At 39.3% G+C, this 10000-nt stretch overlaps 1 protein-coding gene across 1 annotated transcript in view; it reads left to right on the top strand.

Annotated features, from left to right (window-relative positions):
- LOC110052033 (uncharacterized) overlaps nt 1-9908 on the top strand; it is a 10870-nt gene extending 962 nt beyond the window's left edge. The window contains exons 2-7 of the mRNA XM_020758157.2: nt 1-2; nt 360-435; nt 4095-4162; nt 4888-5022; nt 6583-6680; nt 7467-9908. The exon at nt 1-2 is cut by the window's left edge and continues 77 nt beyond it. Coding sequence (XP_020613816.2) covers nt 1-2; nt 360-435; nt 4095-4162; nt 4888-5022; nt 6583-6680; nt 7467-8691 — 1604 coding nt within the window. The 3' untranslated portion in view covers nt 8692-9908. The remainder of the gene's footprint in view (nt 3-359; nt 436-4094; nt 4163-4887; nt 5023-6582; nt 6681-7466) is intronic.
- Nucleotides 9909-10000: the final 92 nt, after the last annotated feature.

Below are 10000 nucleotides of genomic sequence, written 5' to 3'. Positions count from 1 at the left end.
GAGTGAGTATTTCTTTGAAAATCTATCAGGTCTCCATAGGTTTAACGTGATATTCAGTCGAAGTTAGCGCGTGATTTTGGTAGTTCACGGGTTTGTGATGTGCCACAACCTGCTTTTCTCAGAAACAAAAGCCTAAACGTTTGACTCAGTGAATTTGCATGTCTCATTACATTTCTTACCAACCGAAGTAATTAATTTAATATCTCTATCTGAGCTCCAAATCTTTAAAAAAAAAAAAACCCTTAATTTTTTCCGATTGTCTGAAAGTTCAAATTTGTATAATTACTTTTTGTTTGCCTTTCCGTAAGGAGAAATTAGCTGATGATCCTTATTATTATTACTGTTCGCTGTTTTGATAGATATTGATGAGAGGACAGCGATACCAGGTTTTTTTGGATCTTGAGATGCCACTTTCTCCTGTGAATGAAAAACTAGGTTAGTTTCAGTAAAATATTGGTTTTACTTTGGTAAACCCAATGCTCTTGCCGAAGATGTTCTTTGAGATACCAGCTACTTTTAATGGTTGAGAAACGGTAGTTGACGAATCACTGTGACACAACCCAGGGACAAGTCGTAGTGATCATTTGCTAAATGTGAGACATGGGGGATTTCTGTGCAAATCGTTGTCCCCGTACTATGCGGCAAGTAAAGTTGCCCATATTGCGTGGTTGCAGAAAATATCCATACCCCCACCACGGAGGGAATTTCATATAAGTCCCCTCTCCTCCCCAGAATTTCCATTTAGTCACCAGTGCTTTTTGTTCCACAAGGTGACTCCGATCCATGTAGACTTGTAACAAGTAATGGTGGCTGTTTTCACACAACAGTATGTTTTTTGCACTTGTTAGCTTCCAAAGTGCTTTTTGAAGAAAGAAAATTTACTGCAAATAAAATGCCATTCAAAAACAAGTATTCAAACGGCAATTTTTTGTGTCAAAGATCTACTTAGTAGGTAAGGAAGGATTTTTGAGTAGCTAGATTGATACTTGAATCCGTATTGAATCGAAAGACATCTGGAAACTAAATCAACTGTCCAGGTCCCCTCTCCTCTGGAATTTCCTGGGACTTTGATCCCCCCACCCCCATCGGAATTTCTAATTCCCTCTGTGGTGGGAGTATGGATATTTTCTGGAACCACACATTTAAAAAATGTACGAATTTGCGCAATCCCCATATGATTGAAGCAAGAAAAGGAGTAAAATTAGTATTGCTGCAGTATGGTTGGCAAAATGGTGCAAAATTCACAAAGTTTATGTCCATCCACATTTAATGTTGTTATTAGTATTCATGAATATATTTATTCACATTCAACAACTAAATTTATATTCAAGAAATATATTAATTCACATTTAACGACATATTTGGTATTCACAAATATATTTACTCACATCTATGGGATGTATTCATTCACATTCAACGGTTTATATTCATTCACATTCACGATCAGAATATTGGTTCAACACAGTGCAATATTCATTCAACATTTTCTGCGCATCGCCTTTGTGCATCATTAGGTCCCAGCTCACGCTCTATAATTTCTGAATGCAATATGGTGGACGAAGGAAGCCTTATTATATGAAGGGGTGAAGCAAAGACCAAAGACCCCAAACACAAATGTTACATTGGCAGGAACTTTCGATCTCCTACAAGAGTGTGAACCGGAATGGAACACCGCGGAAGTAGGATTGAGAGACAACATCCAAATAAGGCTCGAGTGTAGCTCTCCAGTAATTACTACCTTTTGTCAATATCATAGCGTAGTACTGAATGAAATACTGGGAAATATATGTCTTTTGCATGGAGAATGGATACGACACGACTCATGAAACTGCACAAACCTTGCAGTGTATTCTGTGACCAGCCCTGAGGTCTTCCGAACCCGATATTCAATATCGGAGGTAGTTCTTGGGGAACAGAGATGGCGCAGTGATGAGAGCCATCGCCTCCCATCAATTTGACCCGGGCATCAGTTTGTTGTTGGTTCTTCCCTTGCTCCGAGGGTTTTCCTCCGGGTTCCCCCGCCTTTTCCTCCCCCCACAAAAAAGCATCAGCATCTCCAAATTCCAATTCAACAAGGATAGAGGGTCTGAATGAAAACCTGCTCTTTCTCTCTAAATATTTTAATTCTAATTTTTATTTTTCCTTCTGCAACAAAGATCGTCAAGTTTCACATGGACAAAAAAAGTTCAAATGCTTCTTGTTTCAAGGTGGACATTGAAACGTCATATTGTGGAGTATGGGCTTCTCAATGATTTCTGATTCGCAACTAGACAATCTCGTAGAAGGTTTCATGATGTGATCAATCAACGGGATGGAAGAGGGAGATTATTGGCCACGTTGACCCTGGAGACTCCAGAATCAGCTGTGCTGTTGTAAGACCCTCACATTTTCACCCCTATGATAACTTCGCACCCTTGATGGCTACTCCAACCTTTGCGTCGCTGAGGGGAACAAATCTAGGACAATGCAACAGTTCTATTACTAGTAGAACATTTAAACAAACAAAAAAAGAAAAACAATGCTAGTATAGTTTCTTTTTTTAACATTGTTTTAGGAGTACCTTTTTAAAGATTAAAGATTAAAAGAAAATCATCAATACCCCCATGCATGACAGTAACCAGGCTATGGTGTCCATCGATATGCCACAAGCTATTTGGAGCAGCCACAGAATACGCTCTCCTAGAAATTACGACAGCCCAGCGGATTCTAGAGTTTCCAGGGTCTGCGCGGTCAATACTCTCCCTGATTCCATCCGGTTGAACTCTGAGACCTATAATGATCAAAGATGTGTGATCACCAAGGAATACCTGAACAAAGTCCCATGATCACTCATAAAACATTGTATGAGATTATCGACTTGCTCATCCGAAATCATCGAGCAGTCTGTTATCTCCTCTAGCCCATGTAACGTTTATGTTCAGTTGTGTATGTTTGGGGTCTTTTGTCTTTGTTCTACCCCTTCATGTAATAGGCCTTGCTTCGTTCAGAAATTATAGAGCGGGAGCTAGGACCTAATGATGCGCGAAGGCGGTGCGCAGAAAATGTTGAATGAATATTGCACCGTGTTGAACCAATATTTTGGTTGTGAATGTGAATGAATATAAACCGTTGAATGTGAATGAATACATCCCGTAAATGTGAGTAAATATATTCGTGAATAGGAAATATGTCGTTAAATGTGAGTTAATATATTTCTTGAATATAAATTTAGTTGTTGAATGTGAATAAATTTATTTGTAAATAATAATAACAACATTAAATGTGAATGAAGATAAACTTTGTGAATTTTGCACCATTTTGCCAACCATATTGCAGTGTGCATACACTTTTTCAACACATTACAGTGACTTATCGCTATGTTGTGTTACCGTGACTCATCACCTTAGTGTAATGCAAGCTTATTTTTTTAGTGCCTCAGCTTATGAGTCAAATGGTTTGTGTTCAAGCCCAGACTGGGGTCACTGTGTTGTGCAAATTAAATGCTATTGGGGGTGGGGGGGGGGGGGGGGGCAATGAACCCTGTGCACAGTAGACTAGTATTCCATCAATGGACGGTAGGGGAGGGGTTGGGTTTGAAAAACTCCTAGTCAACTTTTGCAATGGATTTACTTGTTAACAAGAATTTCCTTTGTTTGCTGGGTTTTTAACAGATATTTCTGTTGTCTTAATTTAATTTTATAGTTTTTGTAATTTTAATTTTTAATGCTTAGAATTAACATGTTTTGTTACTTTTTATCGCAGAAGTTTAACATTTCAATGTTTTACTGTTTTAATGTTTTAATGTTTTACTGTTCTACTAATGACTTCAAAGGGGCTGACACATCATAACAGGGATGGCAGAGTGTACATGTATTTTGAATTGGAGGGCTTACAAGCAAGCACCAGAGGCACTAACTTGTAGGGGTCTGGAGATATTTGTAAAATTATTATTTTATGTAGTTTTTTGCCCCAGCCCCCCTGGCTCTGTCGTCCCTGCATAATCCTTTTTATCATTAGTTTTTATTGTGAAATGCCTCTCGAAGAAGTTTATAACAATATCAGAAGTAGCCAGTTTTTTACTTGATAGTTTCTCACATTTTAACATTTATTTGTAGGAATGTTCATTGTAAAGGTAACCTTTTTATCTGATTCTGGGAAAGTTTTGGCAAGTTCAGAAAGATCTGTGAGTATGAATTTCCAGAAAATTGACTAGCCTTTGCACATTTTTTCAGTCATAAATTTAGATGAATGTTTTGTGTGTGATGTAAAATATCACTTTTGACCTGAAGGAAACCTCAAATTTAGTAATAAAAATAATGGTCTACTGAAAAGCATGAAAGTTGTTATGAACAACTAGGGAATATTCTTGGTGGGTGAAATTGAGTAAGATTCCTGATATATGAAAATGATTGTGAACCAGTCTTTAAAAAAAATTGAAAAATGTAGGTCATTTTTTAAGATACATTCTCCGTGATGTAGCATTCCTTGAGATTCCTTTAGCAGAATGATATGCAGGTCATTGAAAAATTAACTCTTAGATGAATTGCAAGAGAGTTAACAAGAAGAACACAGAAACATGCTGGAGAATAGTAAACTTCAGCCTATAGAAATAGCAAGGTAGCAGTCTAAGAAACATTACAAAGAGCCCAAAGGTTCCAAGCCATGAAATCCAAGGTGCCCAGCACTTAAGCTTATAAGAAAAAAGCAAGTTTTCCAGTCACCAAAAGGCAAACGTTAGGTCACCTCTGCCACGTGGGCACTTCTAGAGCACATCCCTGTGTAGTAACTAAATGTTCTTGTCTACAGAAAGTTGTTAAAATCAACTCTGATCTCTTTTGTTTATTCTTAACTTTCCATCCTTCAAAAGTTACACACATAGCTGAACGTCTTTTTCTTTTTGTCTTGTAGGGTATGCTGCACTATCAGTCTGCACTTCTGCAGTCTCTTGCCACAGTTTTTTACTCTGTGCCGATGGTATTGGGTTTTGCTGAGGAAAAGCAGATTGTGAGAATAAACCTGTTTGAAGAATATGTGGAGGACTCTGTAAGTGTTGTCCAGTACATATATGTCTGTGTTATGGCTATGGAAGTTCTGTGTAAGTTAGACTGGTTAGTGTAAAACGCAGACTGCGGACGTGGGGTAATATGCATAATGAGTGTAAAATGCAGACTAGACTTTTTAACCAAATATTTTTTAACAATTCCATCTTTTAGAGCTAACTGTAAACAGACTAACCAGAGTGCTATTCAGCCTAACTTGAGTGATATTCAGGCAAACTGGAAAGATATTCAGGCTAACTGTAGTGCAGACGTTCACTCTGATTAGCCTGAAAAACACTTTTTAAAGTCAGCACTTGATAATGGAAATAACACAATATGTTTGAAAAGTACGTAGTCTGCATTTTACCCCTGCTCTTCAGTCTGCATTTTACTATCAGTCTGCAATTTACCCCTGGACTGCTGCCTTACACTGACCGCATTCAGGACTTATGGAATTATATTAACTATTGCACAAGATATTTTACCTTAAAAATTTGTTACTGCCTGCTGACATTGCTCTACAGAGATCCTTGTCTAATTAAGTCCTTGCTTGCCTTATGAATTTTCCCTTGCAAAACACCAGTAAGTCATAGCCATTAGACTACATTTCTTTAGTCAGACTACATGCACTTCATCAGATGAGTATGGAATATTTTGAGTCTACGTGTATCTCAGGTGTGTTTTGTACACCAGGTGGAACATGTTTAAAGAATTTGAGTTGCCTGTTTACTTAGTCCAGGCTATAAAATATGTTTGCTAGCACAAAGAGCTTAAACAAGCAATCATGTTCAGTGGATTTCTGGTGATAAATAACAAGCCCATTAAACTGATGCAATGTATCTGTGGAGTGAGATATGGCAGAATCAATTCCTCACTTACTCTCACTTCCCCACTAGCTAAATTATTATGCTCACTCATTCAGTCATTCAATTGGCATCAATGTGCGTTGACACTTAAATATGGACATTTATCACAATTGATTATTTTCTAATTAATTCATTAAGTGCATACAGACACACCCACTAACACACTCGGAGAGGCAGTGCAAATGCTAAAGAATATGAATAATAACTTTGAAGAGCAACAAAAAAGCTTGCTGTTTCTCCTTTGTGGAAGGAGACCTACTGTATGAGCATATTCGGGGGAATCTTTGTTTACAACATTCACCTCTGGCTTATTAGCATAAGCAATTCAGTTTCTGATTAAGCTACATGTACTGAAATGTCAGTTCTGACTATTGAAAGGGCATAGCATGATTAACTGTGCCAAGAAATTTGAGCCTGATCTATTGAATATGCAGGATTAGAAACTCAAACTTTTACAAATGAAAGAATGTTTCATGAGCCCAAAAATAGCCCTTTTGCCAACCAGATTTGAGATATTTTACAATTTTTAAAAGCCAATTTCTCCTTGAATGGTACAAAGAGCCAAAAATTTCCCCTCTGACTAAGTTTCATAAGCTCTTTAAATGTTGAGCAAAATTACCTAGTATATAAGTACATGTGAGTGTATGAATAACCATTGTGTCACTCTAATTATTATTATTATTATTTTTTTTTTTTAGTATCACCCTGCTGTTGGTGCTAATGTCATTGTACTCAGTAAACAAATTGAAATCTACTCTGCCGCCCTCAGGATTGAAGCCCATTTTGTTGGACTCAGGTTGGTTCAGATCTTTCTCTTATGCTTTGCATAATTTTAAATGTTTTAAATTAGAAACAAAATGGAAAATGAATTTCTGGTATGATGAATCTTTTCATCTGTTTATTTTCTGCAGATGAATACTGTAAATTTGTGATTTGAGTAGATTATATTTAACTAATGTAGCAATTATTATTGCTCTGACATAATAAATGAACCGCTTTATAGTCCCCGCCAGAACAAGCAATATTCGTTAGCCCCGCAAAAAGTTACTTCAATAAAATGCAAAGAACAGAATCTTGATCTCCAGTCCCTACTCAGTCCACTTGTCTTAATTGATGTATGTCAAGATCCTAATTGCTACTTTTGCAGTGGGGGTACGTTTTCTAATAGGGGTGGTTTTTTTTTAAAAAGAAAAAAGATACACACCCAAGAGGAGAATAGCGTTTTCTAAGAAAGGGAGCACGTATTGGAGGGAGGACACTAAATCGAATCATAACAGTATAACTGATGTCCTTTTTACGCATTGTGTGCCTAGGAAGCCTTTCTGAAATGTTGTCAGGCTGTATAAGACCCTTCTCATAAATGGCTGCCAGTTTAAAATTCTATTTAACCCCACTAACCTCCTTTGAATTATCAACTTAAAAATGAGGTTAGTCAGGCTAATTTTGATACTTGCAAAAGAATTCATAAATGGCAGACATTTATGAAAAGGGTTTATAGTACCTGGTTAAGTAAGTCGTTACTGTTAAACATTATTATTTAGTTAATAACTAAATGAAAGATGATTGTTCTCTTTGTCATCAGGTATATCATGATTAACTGGCCCGCAACATCAGCCTTGCTCGCCATTACATTCAACTTCTTCATCATTAGCGCGGTGTTCTTCTTTGCGTACAGCGCCTTCTCGCCCGACCCAGGCTACGAGCTGTACGAAGAGGATGCGCAGCCGGCCGCCGACCTGGACACCGTGACTGAAGAACAACAGAGAGAGCTCGCAGTCAGAAGCACGAGACGAGAAGGACCTGGTGTAGAGAACGTTAGCTCGTCAACCAGGCTGCCTAACTCTGGTAGGTTAAGGCCCAGAAAACTGCACACCCCCCGAAAACAGGCCAACGGCATTTCCAATGGAGGATTGACACGATGTGCCTCCTTTCCTTCCAGCAGGTGGGACAAGGGAGTTCCTCAAGGGGCTCCGGCTTCGGCTGAGCACCAGACATCCTGTTCCCTCCATAGACATGGTCCGCGTTACCATAGTAACGATAATCTGGCTAGTTCTCAGTGCTGTTCGTGTCTTGGTGGCGCTGGCGGTGGCGATAGCGAAGGTGGCGGGAATCCCGCGGGCCTCCAGGGTCATCGCCCGTCTACTGACGCGAAAATAGATACGGAACCCTACTACGTCCTGAATTTCCACGGAGGAAAGATGTGGAGAAGTAGGAGGAGGAGCTCCTATGCTGATGGGCATGTTGGGGTAAGAGCTGAAGATGGGTGTGGTATGACGAGGCATGGTAGTGATGGAGATGGGTATCTTGTCAGGCGGCATACCTTCAGTGGTCTAAGATCCAGGTACGCTTGGAAGAAAGGGCCAGAACCTGGCAACCTGTCCAGCAGTAGCTCAACGGAGTGCGTTCATTCGAGAATGAATCAGCCACGGAAAAGAGTCAGACCGTTTCCCTTCAATAAGTGTTATGATTCGGATGTTGAGTGTGAACATGATGCGTACGGACGTGATTGTGATCACGGATTTCACCACGAATGCATGGAGTGCAGTGATTTGACTTTGGATGGGCCCTTGAATAGCCGGGTGCCTGATGGTGCGGCCTCTTCGTCTGAGCGCCTTCACAATTGGGCTCCGGGCGCTCTAAGCGCGCAGGATAGCGGCCCTATTTCTTCAGAGCAAAGCACCAGTCGACCACTGAGCGAAACGGATCACACAGTGTCCTCGAACAAACGATCGGTCAACAAGACGCGTGCAAGATTTGGACTATCGTTCAAGAAAATTTTGTCGAAAAAAGACGAAAAATCTTCGTGACTTAATCACGGATTATCCTGAGTATTTAAAACCGGCGTCTCTCTCAAGTGAGCGAAGAACCCATCGCCAGACGAAAAACATGTTTTCTTTAGCAAAAAAAAGAAAGAAAAAAAAAGACGTGAAATAATTTATAAACTGTTGACCTCTCATGTATGAGAAACATTAAGTTAAGAGGTTATTATTCTACCTTTCGAACGCAGCAGGCTTACCGCGTTTTTAATCTATTTCCTCGGTCTCGGTCTTAAGGTTTTTAAGTTACAGATAAGACATTCACTTTCAGAGTATCACTTATAAGTCGTTGCTTCCAAGAAGTATCACTGTACGAGAAGAGGGGATGAGGATAGGAGAGTTGACCCCCCATATAGGACTTATTTTCGAGTTTCTCTTTGCTAAGGTATTTTTAGATATGGTACCCAGTTTTCCCGGAAATCATAGTGTTACCACGCGGGTTGCGTGGAAGTTTTTCGTGAGGATAAAAATGCGTGTACATGTTTAGCTGCTTGATCTGTACACGTGAGCAAAATCCGAGTCACGGGATAGGCTATTTCCAGACCTTTTGAAGCCAGGAGTGAGCTAAACATAGCTTGGATTACCAAAAGAGTTTGACCTATATGGGGGATTGACTCTCACCGTTCATCCGCACTTGTGTGCGAATGAAGTGCTGATAGAGACATCTGTTCTCAATCTGCTTGTACGTCCTCTGTATTGAAAGGAAAAAAAGCAGATGAAATCTTCGATTCTTTATTCGTAGGTGGAGAATTTTTGAATTATTTATGACCAGTCAAACTTGCATCTGCTGTATTAGAGTACAAGGGTGCGTCTCCTTGGGAAACTACAAGAGAAGATTCTTAAATGCAAGAACGGATTTTGCGTTCCATTACTAAACAGATTAATCCAACATGGCTTGGATCACGGTGCATCAAAGAACCAGACAATCCTTGCCCAGAGTGGATCCGTTGTTTTCTTTGATGCACCATAATCTGTGTAGTAAAGAAACGCAAAATCCCTTTTTTTTTTCTTTTTTTTTTTTTTGCATTTAAGAATTTTATCTTGGATTTCCCCAAGGAAACGTACGAAACTTCACTAAATTGTAAATGGAAGAAACAATGCGAAGTGATTAGAGTGAAAGGCATACCACGGCCACATGGAGCGTTCAGTCTTGCAGAGCAGGATGAGAGAAAATAAAGGAATGGAAAGAATGAATAGCTAAGCATAAACTTTCTATCTCCTGTTGTCATTTGTTACAAACCGGTTATACCTGCACGGGTAGACTAAGTCATAAGCCGAACAGACTTGACTTGTAATGGTA

The sequence above is a fragment of the Orbicella faveolata genome, unplaced genomic scaffold (assembly GCF_042242905.1).
Source record: "Orbicella faveolata isolate gen_17 unplaced genomic scaffold, um_ofav_v1 contig_24, whole genome shotgun sequence".
Classification (NCBI taxonomy): domain Eukaryota; kingdom Metazoa; phylum Cnidaria; class Anthozoa; order Scleractinia; family Merulinidae; genus Orbicella; species Orbicella faveolata.
Note: the sequence above shows the minus strand (reverse complement) of the source record. Positions and strands in the feature narration are given on the sequence as shown.